Genomic DNA, 19461 nt, shown 5'->3' on the forward strand with positions numbered 1-19461 from the left:
TGTCCGACAAGCTGTGCAAAAGAAACTACGTGAGCTGCAGGACACACTGCAGAGCCGAAAGGTTGATGATATACAGTCCATGAACCGTCTACCCTAGGTGGAGATCAACGAGAGATTGTCTGACCCTCCAACAGTGTTGAAAACTCACAAGGAAATTGAGCTCCTGTATAGTAGGAAAGCTCCAGGAGCAGACGACATCCCAGCTGAGATATACAAGTCTGGTGGGCCTAGGCTGGTGGAAAGACTTACAGAGATGTTCTGTAGGATGTGGAAGCAGAAACGCATTCCCCAGGAATTGAAAATGCATCCATCATCCACATTTACAAATGCAAAGGCATTCGCCAGTCCTGCGACAACCATACAGAAATAGCTCTACTCTGCATCGCAGGCAAGGTCCTTGCCAGGCTACTGATGAAAAGACTCACAGAGCACCTTGATCATGGCCTACTGCCAGAATGTCAGTGTGGCTTCAGAAAGGAGAGAGGCACCATCAACATAATCTTTACTGCCAGGCAGGTTCAAGAAAAGTGTCTTGAACACAATTTCCAGCTATACACCGCTTTCATGGACCTGACTAAGGCATTCGACACTGTCAGCCGCGAAGGCCTTTGGAAGATCATGGCCAAATTTAGATGTCCAGAAGTCTTCATTGAAATGATGAGGCATTTGCATGATGGATTGCTTGCCAGAGTCCACGACCATGGTAACAATTCCGAACCCTTTGCAGCTACAACTAGTGTGAAACAAGGATGATTCTTCTGTTCCCACTCTCTTCAGCCACATGTTCTTCATAATGTTGATGAATGCTTTCAAGGACAGTGATGTGGGAGTAGGTCTCCGGTACCAAATGGATGAGAAGTTTTTCAACCTGAGAAGGCTCCAAACCAAATCCAAAGTCCCAGTTGAGAACATTTGCGACCTCCTGTTTGCAGATGTCTGTGTCTTCAACTCCAGCATGGAGGCAGGCATGCAACAGAGCATGGATCATTTTTCCACAGCGTGCACCAACTTCAGACTCACCATTTCTACCAGCAAGACCGAGGTTCTGCATCAGCCAGCACCCGGAAAAGATTACCTGGAACCATCCATCACTGTCAATAGCCAAAAGCTCAATAATGTGGCCAGGTTCACATACATCAGCAGCAACCTTTCAAAAGCAGTCCACATAGACGATGAGGTCAACACCAGGGTTGCCAAAGCCATTGTAGCATTTGGCAGACTCCGCTGAAATGTCTGGAATAGGAGAGGCATCAGACTTGCCACCAGACTCAAAGTCTATGCAGCGGTTGTTCTCCCTACACTCCTCTATGCTTGACAGACCTGGACTGTATGAAGCTGCTATTTTAAAAACTGAACCACTTCAATATGAGCTCCCTGAGAAAACTACGGAAAATCAGATGGCAGGACAAGGTACCGAACGCAGAGGTGCTCACTCAGGCTGGCATGACAAGCAATCACACCATGCTGTGCAAGGCACAACTCCGATGGGCTGGCCATGTTGTCCACATACCGGTAGAATGCCTACCTAAGAAGGTCTTCTGTGGAGAGCTACAAGCAAGGCAAGATATCTCACGCTGGTCAAAAAAAGATGTAAAGGACACTCTCAAGGCCTCGCTGAAGAACCTAGGCCCTGACTGCTGGAAGACTATCGCTGCTGATTGATCTGCTTGGTGCAGTCAAGTTAATGCCGATGCGGCAGCCTTTGAGCAGAATAGACCGGTGGATGCAGCTGAGAAACATGAACAGAAGTTCTGCAACTCGCAGCAACCCAACAACTTGTACACCCATGTCCTCTCTGCAACAAACTCTTCCTGGCCTGGATTGGACTGATGAGCCATCTCTGGACCCCCTCCCCCAACTATAAATGTTATTGAAAAAATATATATGAAAAATGTGAGATTCTCTTACACATTAGTCATGCGTTAAATAAGATTATTTTTGTAGGATGGTAGAGATGGTAAAAGAAAAGCCATGACGTTCGCTATCCCAAGAATTTGGCGTTAACCCACTGACCACTCAAGCAACTGCTACCACAGCCTGGTGGACCATTCCAAACGTTGGACAGGCAGGAATGCACCTGTTATCATGTATCTCAACCTTCCATCATCCATCGCCCATCTACCACACTGACCTGAGCTCACCGTACCCACGTCTTTAGAAGAGAGCAGCAAGTCAGAGAGTGAGGAAGACATTGTAGATCCGGAAGACAATTTCAGAGGTGGAACTGAAGAGAGAAACCCATACTATCTCAACCAAAAAGACCTCAACGACTTGATCAGAGATATTGGTCTCACCAAGTACAATGGATGAAAATGTGCAAGCCGCAGATCAGAGGAAGCATCACCAAGCTTATTGCAGCTTTTTCATCCATCAAGATGGGCTCTACTTCTGCCTCAGTGTGACCAGTTTGTTACAGGCAATCAGAATCGCATGTAACCAGAATGAATTGCACCATTTTATTGATGTCTCATCTAGGAGCCTCAAAGCCATGCTGCTCCATAATGGAATCAAATACCTATTTCTTTCCCTGGCTCACTTGATGCACCTCAAAGAGGATTACAGCAGCATCAAGACCTCGCTGGAATTTTAAAGTATGATGAGTATGGTTGGGAATTCATCAGAGACTTCAGAATGGTGGCATTATTGATGAGTCTGCAATGCGGTTTTATCAAGTTTCCCTGGGTGCATAGAAACACCGGAACGCACCGAAACGCCGCAACGCAATAGAAACACCGAAACGCACTTCAATTATATCGTATATACCACTGTGTATATTGGTTGTAAATGTATAATTCATACCTGTGACATTTAATATTAGTTATATAATAAGTTAATATGTACTTTTTTCTGCAAGTAATGCAACATCAAATTAAAAAGAAGCTTGAAACTGCATTTTGGAGACAGTTCGTAAAGGAACAAAATTTAATATTAACAGCATGTATTGCAATTTATACACGTGTTGAATGATTTAGCTTTTAATAATAAACAATATTAATGTTGATTTCTTAAGTTGCTTATTATATTGAGGTTTTTAATAATTACATTTTTCTTATTATCTTATATATATATATATATATATATATATATATATATAGAGAGAGAGAGAGAGAGAGAGAGAGAGAGAGAGAGAGAGAGAGAGAATTAGTCGGAGTATGAAAATGATTTGTTAGGTTTATGAGAATGTATTTTTATCATGAATATTTTATTAAACACTAATATTGTCCAAGAAAACCTACATATTAAAAAGCGTGTCTTCGACGTGGTACAAGAAAAGACTGTTTGATAAATTTCTATATTATGCTCGCTTTCTTCCACTAATCGCGGAAATTCAACTTTTAAAAATCAGCCAGCATTTATTCTTGCCTTACTCCATTGAAATAAAGATTATTTAACCAGTAGCCATTGGAGTTCAATACACTATCATACGCATTTAATCCGCTAATCATGCTGACTTGTACTGCACGTTGTTTTACTCAAATGCCCTCGAATATGCTCAAAATATATATTCATTAAATATATATTTGGCGGTATGTGTTGATTGCTATATGCTAAATATGAATTTCATAATCAAAACTTAATGAATAATGTAAATAATTCAACGATGTTTATTTTTAGTGCATTATAAACGCCAACATTAATAATAATCTGCACACCTTTATTCATAATTTCCAAGTCGGTGTTTTTCTAGTGTAGATCAAAAAATGTACAAAAAAGCTTGGTAGGCAAGAATGTTGAAACTGTTACAACTCGAGATTAAATATGTGGCTATCAAAAAGTCTCATAAGAAGATTTTATTGGATATTAAAAAAAATGAAACAGACTCATGCAAATCTTAACTTACATGCATGAAGACAAGTCCAATTATGGAATTGAGAACTGTTACCGAAATGTAACATCTGTAAGAAAATTACATGAAAACAATCGAACTTTCTACTGTTGGTCCAAAAACCATAATGTGAGATCTATGAATAATGTGCATTCATCAAACAGCATACATTTTCTCTGTGCAAAAATCCCCAACTCATTTAGACATGTTTAAAGGTTTAAACACGAATTATTTATATTGAACCATTATGGCCAAGTGCTCATCATATAAGTAAGTAATCAAGGTATTTATTTTCAAAATCTTCATTTTTAGATGACATGTGAAAAATTTTCAGTACGAACAGTAATTAGAAAGATACATTAATTATCCATGTAGAAGTTACTCAAAATATCAGAAAACGGAATGTAATAGTTCATTAAAAGACCTATCAATCTGAAATAAAATTATAAATGCTGATGGATAAGACAATATGAGTGAAGGGAAGAAAGCGGCACAAGTATCATATATATCTTGTTTACCGATTATCGCTTTGGGTAGTTCAGTCAGGAATATCTCAGTAATCACTACAAAACAAATGTTAAAATCGTATGACACATCAAGCTCTGTTGAGACTGGATGCACGGGAAAGCGATGTGATTGCAGAGACTTGTATTAGCGTCTCAAATGGGATTATCAAATTGTTGTTACATAATGAATACTGATTATATAGAAAATATATAAAGGAAGTTTGAAATTCACAATTTGATCGCTGATTCTTTCCTGGAACCGACACTGCAATCTGTATAATCTGCAATGGTCTGACGTTTGCTATCAGTGGTTTACTGGAATCTTGGTGTAAATCTTCACTAACCAGTGATTCATTTTTTTTTAGCAATAAATGCAAATAATGTCTTTGACAAAGAAGTGAATACATATGGGTATTGAAGAAAAGCTGTCATGAAAGGAAAACTGCATGTACTTTTTATTATTATTATCATTGAACAATTGCAACTACTCTGAATCACGGGACCAAACATTTTTTGTGATGTAAATTCCAAAATAAATATGGGAATGATTTGACATGCCATTTTTGCATCTACCTTTGTATTTAGATCTCTAAAATATTTGTCCGCACATTATTCTTGATAGTTACACTTACGCTGTACGGCTAGTCAAATTTTCAAATTGATGATTTTCACGAAGTTCATGAGTCGGGCATTATTAAAAAAATCATTACTAATATATTTATTAGTAATAGATTAAGCACTAAACTTATGTAAAAGTTGTATTAGACACTATTAATAGTGAATGTTATTTTGTTGATAAAAAAATGTCGCAAATTTCACAATTTCCAGCTGTGGTATATACAATATTGCCTTTCGGTGTTTCTATTGCGTTCCGGCGTTTCGGTGCACTCCGGTGTTTCTATGCACCGAGTTTCCCTGCAATCTTTGCCTTTGGGACAGCAGGGACACCAAGGCGCACGGGCCACAGTGGACTGAGTTCTCTGTGGGGAGGAACAACGTCAAGTTGGAGCCACTGGCAGACCTCCAGAAGGTGCTGATGCCACCACTGCATATCAAACTGGGCCTTATGAAACAATTTTTCAGAGCTCTAGATAAGGAGTCGGCAGCCTTCAGGTACCTTCCAGGTTTCTTCCCAAAGTTATCTTACGTAAAGGTCAAAGCCAGTGTCTTCATTGGACCACAGACAAAGAAGATCCTGGAGGGCAAAGAATTCCCCAAGAAGTTCACTATTAAGGAGTAAGTAGCTGTGAACAGCTTTTTCTCAGCTGTTCGGGGCTTCCTGGGCAATCACAAGTCAGAAAACTATCTGGAGCCAGTTGAGACTCTGGTGAAGAACTACGACACAGTGGGCTGTAGGATGTCCGTCAAGTCCATATCCTCGATGCTCATCCTGATAAATTCAAGGAGAACATTGGAGCGTACCCGGAGGAACAAGGCAAGCGCTTTCACCAGGATATACTGGACTTTGAACGCTGCTACCAAGGGCTGTATAATAAGAACATGATGGGAGACTACATTTGGGGGCTGATTCGTGAAAGTGATTTACAGTATAATCGTAAATATCAAAAACCTACTCACTTCTAAATCTTTTGTGGTCATTTTTGTATTACTTCATTATAAATACATGTTAATTTTTATTCAAGTGGTTTTCTTTCTTCTGACTTTATGTGAACGAAAAGACACAAATTCCCGTGTTATCATTAGAAATAGGTAAATTTCAAAATATCACTGTCCTGGTCACAAAAGCTAAGTTTGTGGGGAATAATAGCCATTTTATATACATTTTAGTCATAAGCAATTACGAAATAACACTTACTACCTAGGAACAAAAATTATGTTGAATAGTGAATTATCATCAATGTTTGTGGGTCATCATTGGACTCCTCTGAGTAGTATATATTGTTTTTCAAAAATTCTCTTTATATTATTATTAGATTATCTTAAGATAAAATCATCTTTGTTGCTCATTTCTTTTCTATTTAATCTGAGTTTTGTGTTTTATAATTTAGTTTTCTTCAAAAGCACCAATATGATTTTTAGCTAGATGAGTAGTCTAATTCCTATAGTTTCACATTAATTATTTTTCCTCTATTTACGAAATAGTCGTTACGCCTAAGTAACATGGAAGTATGTCGGCATGGTAAGCATATATTTCAAATTGTTGATAATTTGCATGATAACGCTCATTACAGAGCACGAGGATTTCTGGATTTATAAATAGGATTACACTGGGCATTTTATGGACTATATAAAACAATCATGATCAGTTCGGTTTGAATTAAATATCTGTGCCTCCTGGTCATGATGATAAAACATATGTATAGTAACATAATTTGTTTCCCAACATTCAACATAGAACATTCCACTTCTGTTAAATGGCCAACAAACATTTATATTCCTGGTAATAATTATAAGGAAATGAGAAATAGGTTATGTGAACCGCATTGGTTAATGTTAGATTTTAGAAAGCATTTGCCTTGATCAGTTACAGCATTGACTTAAATAAATTAGGAATTTATGGGTGTTGAAATTTAACAATACATTTCTTTAAGTGATATGTATGCAGATACATCTTGTTTTAAGTCATCCGCTCCATATTACTGCCAGATTTCCCCAAGTAATCAAATTAGGAATAGTCGTCTTTATAATGTTTATCAATGAGCGATTGATATGCATAAATAATGACCCAAATGCCAAACATTATGCAAGTTGATGAAATTGGGAATAAATGAAATTCCGACATACAGGGCGTTTAAAGTGGTATAATAACAATGCCAGATGCGTACATGGTAAAAAAAATCAAAACAAACAAGGATTTACAAATAAACACTGCTCTAAAGCATGTCAAGTATAAAAAGATCATTTTTGTATACTATAGACATCATAGGCTTGAATGTTTCAATCATAAAATGCTGTTAGAAATCAGAGTTGATGACACTCTGTCTTGAAATAAATAAATCAATTCTGTATCAAACATCTTCAAGATATTTGATTTGAACTAAGCGATTTTCCACCAAAATCAGGAATTAGATTTACTGATTGTTTAATATTATCATCATCTGTATTGTTCCACTATTTGTTGGCTTTGTTCATATTATCTTCTGAAACGCACGAAATGCTAAGAAAAGATTGTGGCTAGAACTTCCATGCATGAAACATATCTGCAGTTTTATTTGCGAACGCGAATGGTTGCCTTGCAAGATAAAGGAAAATGCAGTGAATCAGTACTCGTGTAAAAAGTTAAAATAACCAAGAACCAGACTGTCTGAAAACCGCTAATTCAGTCTGCAAAGTTCACTGTCGAATCAGGCTTACATCAACCCGTTTAAAATATATAGCTTAAGCCCAACAGTTAACTGAAGAAACAAAAATCGTATGTTTCTTTTTCTTCATATTATTATTATTATTATTATTATTATTATTATTATTATTATTATTATTATATGTTGGTATTAAAGTAATGATTTTGCCACTGACAGCTTAAATAGTTGCAACTATATCATTTTCTCTGTGTGTGTGTCTTTTTGTGTGTGATTTGCATTTTTAACAGAGCTTTAACAATGTTTTAGTCATAGCGCTACGATGTCTGCAGTGTGGCAGTTTATAGTGACGTCTAGTACTGGGGCATCATGCCGCAGACGTGTAGCATGCTGTCCCACACAGTCACATTATCCTGACACCAGGCCGACCAGTCCTAGCACTAACCTCTTAATGCTGAGCACCAAGCGAGGCAGCTGTTAGTACCATTTTTGTAAGTCTTTGGTATGACTCGGCTGAGGATCGAACCCATGACCTCCTACATCCAAGGTGGACGCTCTAACCACTAGGCCACCGGAGTGGTCATTTTCTGGATAATCATCAACAAATACATCAAATAATGAGTATAACGAAAGAAAACTATGAGTACAGCAAAATACAGTCGCTTCAGTGATTATAACACTACTAGCAACTGTATGAACATGAAACAAACACCCATAAAGATACATAACTTACACTAAGAACCAAAAAGAGCCGACATATCCATCAACATTAAAGTACATGTGTATGGTTTCTTACTTAATATACTGTCCATAATGTTCCACCATGAAATACTTTCTCACGACCCTGACATGAACATAGTGGTTTAAGGATGGCAAAAATCAACATAGAGCCATGTCGGTTTCAATATTGTTATCATTCCACATGTGAATCAGACACGTGACCAGCTATCCCTTCCTCAAGGCTTTTAGCAAGCAATGTCGACATTTTGATGGTTCAGATTCAATCAAAATGTAAGAATGCTAAGTAAACGAAAAAAGAAAACTAAAAAAAACAACAACGGTACTACTGATTTGAGTTAACGTCATTTACGAACCAACTTTACTCTCTAGACTTCCCTTTAAAAAAACTATAAAAAAAAAACACATCTTCAGTGCAAAATCGGACCTAAGTATTCAGGGCTTTAAGAATACTAGGCTTGTTCGTTACTAAATAATTTCAGGATTAAATTACTGTACAAATGTTTGTGTGCGCCAGCGAAGTTGAATTGCTAGATGTCAATTCAGAGGTTTTGTCTTCATAATTCTTGAGGTCTAATATTAAATATTCGCCTAACAGTATTTCATTAGTAATTATGCTGCAAACATTTAGCAATTTAGAATTTTACACAAACTGCTTGATGTTTATGAAATTATGCCTATCCACTGTCGCTAGTGGTAATCGTTTCTGTTAATAGATATTATTTTTAAGGACTTCTATTTTAGAACATCTCTCACCAGAAGCAGACCGACTTGTCTCATTCTGATTTTAAGTTTGTAATCATGGTGCTGATCAAATGTGACATGTGGCCACCGCTGCTATACAACTTCCTCTCAAATAAAAAAGAAATGTATGTTGAAAGAATTTATCTGAAGTTTTAATAAAGCATCTGGCTTTGTGGCTAGTAAAATGAATACTAATGATGGAACTCCGCCATTAAAAAATAACACATTGCTACAGAGATGCTCCTAGTGTGTGCTTGATCCATGCAAAATTTGCCTGAATAACCCCTTGAAAAGCGTTGAGGCACAAGAACTCCCGCATATTAGTTTAAAGTGCATATACAAATATATGCTGCGCGCCGGTATCAAATTTTTTAAATAAAAAATAAGGATATTCTTAAAACCACAATACCTCTTCCATTCTAAAGTCTGCAAATGTATGTCAGCACAAAATGACGTTTGGAAATCCCGATTATTATTTATAAGCGAAATACATGTGGCATATAGGTGCTCTGCCACTGATACCCTTTCATTTCATATTGTCACGTTTACCACGACTCAGAGTAGCCCCAGTTTGAAACATGTATAATCAAGGTAATTTTGACAAGACATTTTTTCATGTTAAACATTGCCAAAGGCTAGCACTAATCCATTACGTAAGATTGCCGTGGCTAGAAGTGGAGAGCCAGAACTAGGAGCTGCGAGGACACCAGATAGCCAATTATCACCTAGATGTGGAAACGTTTGTCCAGATCAAAAGAAGTTGTCTGAAGAAGTGGGAGTGTCTCAACTTATTTTCCCTGCAGAGAGACAGCCAGGTTGAACTGGCCACTAAGACGATTGGACAGGGTCACATCTCCATCCAATCAGAATCGAGATAGGGGAGAGACCCTGATTTGGGTAGAATGATATATCCGCGTCTTCCGGCAAGAATTAGTTCGCTAAGAGAAATTACCCAGAGGAGGTTAGCGTAGCTCCGAATAGCCATTCGTTATTGGCGGGAAAATCTTACAACAGGAAATTCTAAGTACAGACAGCTTCAAATAAGGTCAGTGAGCTAGTTGTTCGGTCTTTGCGGAATGCAACTGCATTTTTAATTATAAATTGTATGTATACTTTATTATTACTAGAATCGTAGTACGAATAATTACTTTGTGGTGTTAATATGTTTTCATATTTTGAAGGAATGAGTTGATATTTGTAAAGAATTATATAGCTTGCTAGCCGTCGTAAGAGTTAATATTGTAATTCGCTATGTGTGTATTTTATAGTAGATTAACACATGTGTTCATGTGATTATAGATTTTGCCATTGTTGAATATTTGTGTAATGTACAGACGTGCGTCTGACTGTTGTCAGATTGTAGTACAATGAGATTAAATCTATATGTGTATATACTGACGTGACACAATGTATTGATGTCTGTATGACAATTCGCTGATAGTGTTATTACGCCATTGTTTACCTTGCAAGAAGTGTGTGGGAATTTCGATGTGTACGCATGTGTGACAAAAACCGTGATAGCCTTATCTGATGATTAATTGTTGATCTAGTGTGAGGTGAGATTTGATAAAGCAGATGTTAACGCCTTGCGGTTTTCCAAAGGAAGCTTTGAGGGACAGACCAGTTACAGTTTCAGATAGACAGACGGAGGAAATGAGAGACGTCAGGAGAAGTTGAAGTCTGGGAGCGAAATTGGAGGAGGAGATAGTAGAGAGGGAAACTGAGTCGAAGGAGGTGTTGGAGGAATGGAAGGAAGGAAGGAATTAGTGGGAAAAAAGTGATGAGTAGACGGAAGGACAAGGTAAAAATCGAACTCACACTGTAAATCATGGGATGAACTAGGCTGTCACTTGGTTGAAGGAAAGACGGGTGATTGAGAGATAATCGTTTTAAATTATCGAATTTATTAAATTGTTATGAATTGAATTCATCTTCGTGTTCTCTATAATTTAACCGTCGGCATTGCTGACTGGGGGCTCAGAGCTGTAAATCTACCTCGTCACTAATTTAACTTCCTAACCCTACGAGCCAGGGTGGAACTTACAACATAATTTAATTAATATATATTGGAAGAACCCCACCCCAATGCGTGCAAACGTCACATATATGTATATGAGCGATCATTGTTACATTTCTAGAAAGTGAAAGCATCCATGGCGGGACTTAAAATCACTGTTCATTTTCAATGTCAAGTTAAGTGGTGGCGAAAATGTGGAAATTGAATGGGATAATGGAAAAAGTAATGACGTTTTTTGCGAAACTGGGCACTATTTGTCAACACAGTGTCGATACCCAGTCAGATATACCGTCAAAATAGACTCCGAAATGTGCAGCAAACTTTCAGAGTTCATGGTTGTCAGATTACAAATGGTTAAAACACAACAGTACAGGAGATTTATTACGTGATATTTGCAAAAGTTGTAGGAAAAGTAAATCGGCGGTTTAAATTTAAGACGTAAACTCTTGTATGAGACTCCGAGTCACATCATATCAAGGCATTAAAGGTTAATGAACTCAGGTCTAGGATTTTGGAGCAGGTAAGAAGGCTATAATGTCAGCAATGAACTAATTAACGACAGTGAGACTTTGGGAGAGTTCTTGTTGTGAAAAATCTTCTTTTGGAGCAGAGATATCCAAGAGACAATACCTTTGAGCTGTGGAAAATAGTAAAGAAAAGAAGCATAACGAAATATTTCCCAACATGTTGAAACGTTTTGCTAAGCTAGGTATGCATGTGCAGCAGACAGTAAAAGTGGGTTCTTAGCACAATTGAATATTTACACACAGCACAGAAACAGTTTAAGGTAAGAAACAGTAAATACATTTACGCTTATACAATGAAGGAGGTGGAGGACATGGTTTGAAGATGTTTACTTTGACGTAGTCCTGACAGTGGAGCAGGTGGAAAGCAAGATTAATATTTAAGTGTTAGGTAAATAATGAAATATGTCCATGTCCTACCTCCACCCCTTTTATCTCTACTCCTCCTTTTTTTTGGTGACAAGAGGAAAATCCCCCCAATTTCTCATTATTCTTGGAACATCTCTGCATTACTTTCAATAAATGGATAGACAAAAAGTTTTCAATAATTTTATCGCATCTGGAATTTATTCATTGATATAACTTGCATGATTTGTGTTGTATTTATTATGTTGCAAGCTGACATTACAAAGCCCCATTTCAGTCTTTTGTTAGAGATTTTGTTCACTGTAACACAAAGTGAAAATTTAAAAAGGACATGCAATATTGTGAAATAAATCCTAAATAACAGTCGTAAAGGTTCAGTCACAAGTCAAAAATTATAGGCTATTTCAAATCAGTTCAAGTGGTGTTCTGAACGAAGTCCAATGTTAAATGTGTTGATGTGCCAGTAGCATCTAATATGATAATGTGTCAATAGAATCGATGCAGCACAATGGCATACTCCAGAACGTTCTCAAATGAATCACAATTATCCCAAAATAGTGGTAAAATCCTAAAGTCACTGAAATTTCTGAATCAAAATAATATTTGAACATAACTAAATTACAGATTCCACTCCACACACACACACACACACATACACACACACACACACACACACACACTCGCACATTTTTTGTGTAGGGTGTATTGAAAAAAGCAGTAATTATTACATTAGTACTTTTACACAACTTGTTGTTAAGAACGCCAGTGACTATGTCATCTTTAATATAGTGCACAGATGACCAGAAACTAATCCACAACAGGTATCATGTACTACACATTGGCATTCTAAGAATGGAAACCTAATAAATATTGTTTTAGATGTCTGACGTCATCCTTGAATGCTTACAAATGGCTGAGAATGATAAGATGAATTCCATCACCCTGCTGATTCGACCGGAATGGGCAACTGGAAAATGGAGAAGTAGATCACATAGCGTAACACTATCGGTCATCCATGGTCTTAGGGTATTCGTCATAGAAAACCCTTCATCCTGCATCAGAAGGCTGTATGTGGACTCTCAGATCTTCAGACAAGAGGTATGTACATCTTCTTTAGCCTGTACGTAATGGCCAAGAGTCAGGCACCTGAGATTTTATTGTTGTTCTTGTTATTATTATTATCATTATTATTATTACTTTCTGGTGTTTACCTGTATTGCAGGGCAACATGATATATAATTCAATATCTGACTTGTGGTTGTTGCATATATTCTACGAGCAACGCAAAAACTATAAATCTAGCACAGAATAGATATATTATTTGTATCCCTTTGTTAGATATAATATGATAGGAAAAAGGCAAAAATTATAATTAAAAGCGTAGAATGAATTGCAAAAACAGATATCATGGTCTTATTAATGATCTCTAAAAATAAATTTGCACCAAATATTGAGTACCAGAATACAGTGTGGCAGTTTGAAGTGATGTCTAGCACTGGGGCATCATGCTGCAGACATGTAACATCATGTTCTACCCTGTCTCATTATCATGACACTAGGCCAACCAGTCCTAACACTAACCTCTTAATGCTGAGCACCTAGCGAGGCAACTGCTAGTACCATGTTTGTAATTCTTTGGTATCACTCAACCGGAGTTCCACCTCCTGCATCCGAGGCAGACTCTTTAACCATTAGGCCATCGGAGTGGTCAAGAGTCAACGTAAAGTCAATTCATATGCAGTTTATCGTTACTAATATAGATATAATTTATCTTTTTTTAATAGAGTTCTGATGTCAGCTCTGTGAAAGGTATGCTTGTTTGATCACTTTTTTCTTTAAAATTTAATCCTATTTAACACTACAGTTCACAAGATAAATTTTCTATAACTGCAAGTAAATTTTAATGACTATTTTGTTTGACATACATACCATCGAAAAAGACGGCTTTTAGTCATTTTGTTACCTTCATCAGCATATAATGCAAAGATTAACTGCTTTGATGCCTTTTCAGATTAAGCTTTATTGCTTTATTAAGTCATGAGTGGTAAAGATAATGGAACTTGAAATAAATAATGACACTCTAAGCTGTATTTGATTTCACACTAAAAGTAGGGCATCGATTACATAGAACTTCCATCAGCGCTGTTATTTCTGACATGCATTGTTCACATTATGTACCCACAAAATGAAACATATAAATAATTTATCATTCATATGGTTAAATCTAATTACATTTTATTGTCACTGTTAGTGATGAGATGTTTTCCTCTCTGTTGTGTATAAAAGAAACATTTGCTTTATTTATTTTCCAATCAAAAGGAATTACATAGCTACATTGTGGTAAATAATTGAAAGTTCAGATATGAAAAGTATAAATAATAACATTCCAAATATGACTGCAATGATAAATGCAAACAAAAGGGCTAACGATAAAGAGATACAGATATTGCCTAAATTATCAGCATCGCATACTTAAGTTTAGACCTCGATTTGTTCTTACTGTTTTAAGTGTCAAACCATGTATACGATTATCAAACCCGAATGATCTGCTTTCATATCTATGTTATCTAAAGATAGATTGTGACTTGCATTATTCTGAAAGTAATTAGCGTAAGTTGACCTCAAACTAGAGATAGTGCAAACATATTTTGTTTACTCTGATGTCACGCACTTCTTGGTCATATAACGCATGCGTGCTATATGATAGAAAAGTGGCTGTATGTATAGAATATTTATCTTGCTTACATTGGTTTTTGTCTTACTGAACGACTAATATATAAATGAAAACCATGCCAATTATTTGTGTCATACTACCTAATGTTTCAGAAACTGAGAAGTTATTATCCTGAAGGGAAAAATGTGTATACATGTACATGTGGGTAATTGCTGTACACATATCAAATAAGGCATATACTGCATGCAATGTTATCATTTAGTATGGGCTCAATATCAGTTTTCTCAGATGCGTGGTCATTTTATTTCTTTCAAAACTCTGTAATGAATTCGTTAGTATTTCTCTCGTATGAACAAACCCCAGTCATGAAATGCTCAATGATGTATGTAATTAATACAGTTATCATTTATGAAAGAAAATTATACCATCAAAAAGCATGAAGAAATCTCAAAATAGTGGATTTTAATAGTACCTGAGGAATTTCCACTTTATCTGAAACAACATTGCCAGCAGTTTTAGGTTTATCAGAAACCATAATTGTACTTTCAAGAAAGATTCAAACGAAAACTCTCTTTGTCTTTTGTTGAAGAAGGAATTGCAAATTTCTTAGTTTCTGCACTAGAAACTGCTTCATCAGTTTATATAATAACCTTTTAATGAAAACAACAAAAGCTGTTTTTGTTTTCTATGATATTGCTTAATTACAATCTGCATTGGAACGAGAGCTTGTAGTAGAAGGAAGCAATACCTATGTATAAATTGAGAAGTAATATTTTCAAGGCAGTTTCTCTTTTTCAGAGGGATATTTGAAAGTTTCTATGAAGCTTCTAAAGGATTCAAAAACTTCTTTCAGTTTATTTGAAGAAATATGAAGCTTCCATTTTAATTTCCTAAGCGCACTAAGGACGCATACATACTTTCACTTGGGTTGGTACAGTTTGTTTGTTTCGAAATGGTAATGAAGCTAAATAAATCAGTGAAATAGCAGTTTCAGTTACCAGCCGAAATCACTATAATTTTATTTTCAAATTGCATAACGTTTCTCGTTAGAGTGAGCTAAATGATGTAGCAAGGAAATATTCCAGGGCAGTGGACATATGGTGTCTGGATCGTTGATGATATGCTGTAATTTGGATACATACACAGCAACACTAAATTACAAAGGAACTTGATAGCATCGTGTTTAATAATCTTGTTTTGAACCTGTTTTTATTGAAGTGTACAATCCCTCAAGATATTTTACAGCACATTTGTAACTATCAAAAGCATTTAAGTAAACGTATTTATGCAAAACAAACTTTACTTTTTTGGATCATAATTTAGGAAATGGCAGTAAAATTGTAGAAGACGGTTATTTTTAAAACTCGTTTATTTCCTGTCATTTTCCAATTCTCATAGAAGATTTACTAAATGCTATAGGGTTATAAATGATAAGAGTTTGTGAAGATTGCAATAGAGGGTTACGTCTTTATCGATACCTTTCTTTTGTTAATTTCTGGAAAGATTCCCAAATACAAATTACCTAGAGTATTATAATTTTATGTAGAAGGTTGTCATACATTTTCTGGAATATTTTGGAGTGTTCACAAACACGTTGGATACTTAAATGGTAATGTAAATGTACAATTAGTAACAACTAATATCTCAGTAGTGCACGCAAGACAACATATACACCATGTAAGGTAGTGTAATGAAATTGTGCTGGTATATGTAGATGACAAAATTAGATTTATAAGCCGTAGCAGTAATTTTATTTTGTTTACACATATGAAAACTGTAAGATTCTGCTGAAGGAATAATGTTAGCAGGATTGAGGAAAAGCTGCCTGAGATGGACAAATAAATATGGTAGACATGTTAATATTTAAAGGTAGATTACTTGATTATGGTTATGAACAGTTAACCCATTTTCAATATTTTGCAATGGGGCACTAGAACTAAACATCTTTTACAAACACCAATATATTTTTTTCTGCCTTATTAAATTTTGGAATGGGGGGAATTCTTATCCTGGCATTTCACAAAGAAAACAATTCCGTTTGGTAAAATGCTTATTGTTAAAAGGAAATTAACGGCTATTTAGCAAGAAATTGCTTCCTGACATATGTACAGGTTTCTGGATCCGCGGTTAGAAACCATTGGAGACTGGAATGTGTGTGGTTTATAGATTTTGTGTGATACGAATTATGTCAGTATCACATAGACCCCTAAATCAATATATTGTGGTTACTGGTATTTTCATGTTACAGAAACAGCAAAATACTGAAATGGACTTTTGATGATCCTGTTAGTTTCCGGTCAGAGACAATAAAAAACATAAAAGCTGGGAAAATTATTTTGTTTCTTCATCACAGTTACCCTGACTGTAACGAAAGTTGCTTATATGATTCATTTAGGTAACCATGTTGCTGTGATGACAGCAATGAATTACATAGGTTAATTCAGGCTGTGGAAATAAAAGCAGAAAATCTATTTGATATCCCGACATAATCTTCAATGGTTCCAATCTTAATTCTGCTTATGAAGGTAATGAAAGGTCACTATTTATGTCTATGACACATGTGCATCTCAAAAGAAATGATCTGGTTCATAGTTATTTATATTTTGAAATACTAAACGTGACATGTTTAAAATAAAAATAAAACAAAACATTAATTTTGCAGTGTTCAAAGAAAGACATGTGACTGTTGTGCTTAATACCACATACAACAAAAGGGAATATGTGAGTATTCTAAATTTGGTCATCTGCATATTGTTGTGCTTGTTCTTTGTACTAAAAACAGCGCAATTAATGACAAATGTAATACCTTGCAATCATATACATTTTTTTATGCACAACGTATAGCATTCAAAACAGTTAAACTTGAATTTCTATCATCAAATAATTACGTATACATTTGTAACTTTCTAGGATTTACTATGCCAGATATCACTATACTATGCACCTAGAATATGGATTGTGATCATGATCATTATATACATATATATATATATATATATATATATATATATATATATATATATATATATATATATATATATATATATATATATATATATATATGAGAGCTGCATCCAATTTGTCAAGGTAAGAGCAAATATTCAAGCAATTTTTTATGGTTTCTATGGTGAGCTTGAAAACGATAAATTCTCATCCTATAATATAATATGCAACGGGAATAAAAATGTGTAGCTGATGGACATTGTATTGACAATAGCCAAGATGTTAAATTTATCATAATTGAGATATTCGGATTGTCATTAAAATAATTTAAAACAGTTCTGTTTACTCTGTTTAAAGGCTAGAAATTTGCAAATGCACGTCATTCTTTTAGCTTTATGAGACAGCATTTAGTGTCGGCTGTTATTTTACTGTGCAATCATCAGCAACCCGAAGCAAACATAAGGTGGTGAAGATAATGCAAGATATAAAGAGAAAGTTTTAAAGAAACAATTACATATCATTTTATATCTGATAATCTTTTTTGATGCACTGTCAAAGTATTAAATATTTTCAATCAAACTGAAACCCTTCGCAAATTATATCATTTTGACAGATACTTGCCTCTCTATGTAATCACACTTTTTGTGTGATTTCTCTAAAAGTATAATGTACCAATTTAGAGATAGTCGTACAGCAATGCAAAAAGTAGTGTTTTTGATAGTGCATTCTCGGCATGAAAGCTAAACATTCCCGTGCGATGAATAGGTGCTGTTGCCTTGTTCCTCGTGTATATTAGCGAAACAAGATTGACTGTTTTGTAGAACACTTGCTAGGAAAACAAGGAACCTTATTGATTACGTTCACCATATGGGTGTTTAATTAGTAGACTCCATAACTCTTATGGTAGTAAATAGAGTTGTATAGTTGAAAGCATAGATGATATAAAAAACAACATTAAATTTACTTTAAAGGTGCCTGTGCTGTATTAACTTTGACAGGCTCCGAAATAAAAAGCAGATGTTGAAATTCACAGGTGGTAGATACAGATATAACGAACTAATAAATGTTTATGTGGAGAAGAAATAATTTGGCTCAAGATCATGTTATGAATCTGGGTCTTAGATATGTGTAACAGAAAAAAAAGTTAAACCAACAACATACTTAGAATCAGCAAAGAATTTACTTGCCTATAATACAAAGTGAAAATTCCGAAGACACTTACATTATTGCAGATTAAATTTCCATAATCATAAATGTCCTATTAAATGTCCAGAAATATATTATGTTCCAAATGAATTTTGATAGTCATGAATGTCCTGATATATCACAACGTAGCAATCAAGAATTTCTTTGAATGAGTTCAGAAAATTCAAAGTAATGTGTTAATCCAAACGTCATTGACCACTTTTGCATTTATAATGAATTATTTAAAGTAATAATTCCTAATTGTTTCTAATATACACACATATAAGTGAACTTTTGCAAAATCGGTGTTACTACTATCATTCTCATTAGAATTGGTCAAAGATGTTTCCTTGTTCTGCAAGTTCAGTAAATATCTCTAGATTCTTAATATAAAACAGCAACATTTACCAATATGCAACTGATTGTTGCAAATTCCTATGTCTATAGAATTGTCCATACTAGACTCGATAGGATGAGCGTGGGGTGTATAATCCAGAAAGAAAATTAAATTTCAGTCAGCTCAGTGATGGATTGGAATTTTTATCCCTGAGGCATATACTAGGTTATATTGGAATTCCAATGTACAATTGGGCGTAGTACAAGTATGTATTGGTAAATATTTATATGATATTGCTCTAACTACGTTAATATTTCATAGTGATGTGCTGTCAGGAGGCA

The 19461-nt window shown here is 35.4% G+C and overlaps 1 protein-coding gene across 2 annotated transcripts in view; it reads left to right on the forward strand.

Annotated features, from left to right (window-relative positions):
* The window catches only part of LOC149800055 (uncharacterized), a 323160-nt gene that overhangs the window by 274897 nt on the left and 28802 nt on the right, over window positions 1-19461 (forward strand). For both annotated transcript variants that reach the window (XM_089959611.1, XM_089959612.1), the window contains exons 27-29: window positions 12861-13079; window positions 13766-13790; window positions 17318-17376. In XM_089959611.1, the coding sequence (XP_089815737.1) occupies window positions 12861-13079; window positions 13766-13790; window positions 17318-17376 (303 nt within the window). The remainder of the gene's footprint in view (window positions 1-12860; window positions 13080-13765; window positions 13791-17317; window positions 17377-19461) is intronic.

This window comes from Sinohyriopsis cumingii, chromosome 5 (genome assembly GCF_028554795.1).
Source record: "Sinohyriopsis cumingii isolate HCF-2022 chromosome 5, ASM2855479v2, whole genome shotgun sequence".
NCBI lineage: Eukaryota > Metazoa > Mollusca > Bivalvia > Unionida > Unionidae > Sinohyriopsis > Sinohyriopsis cumingii.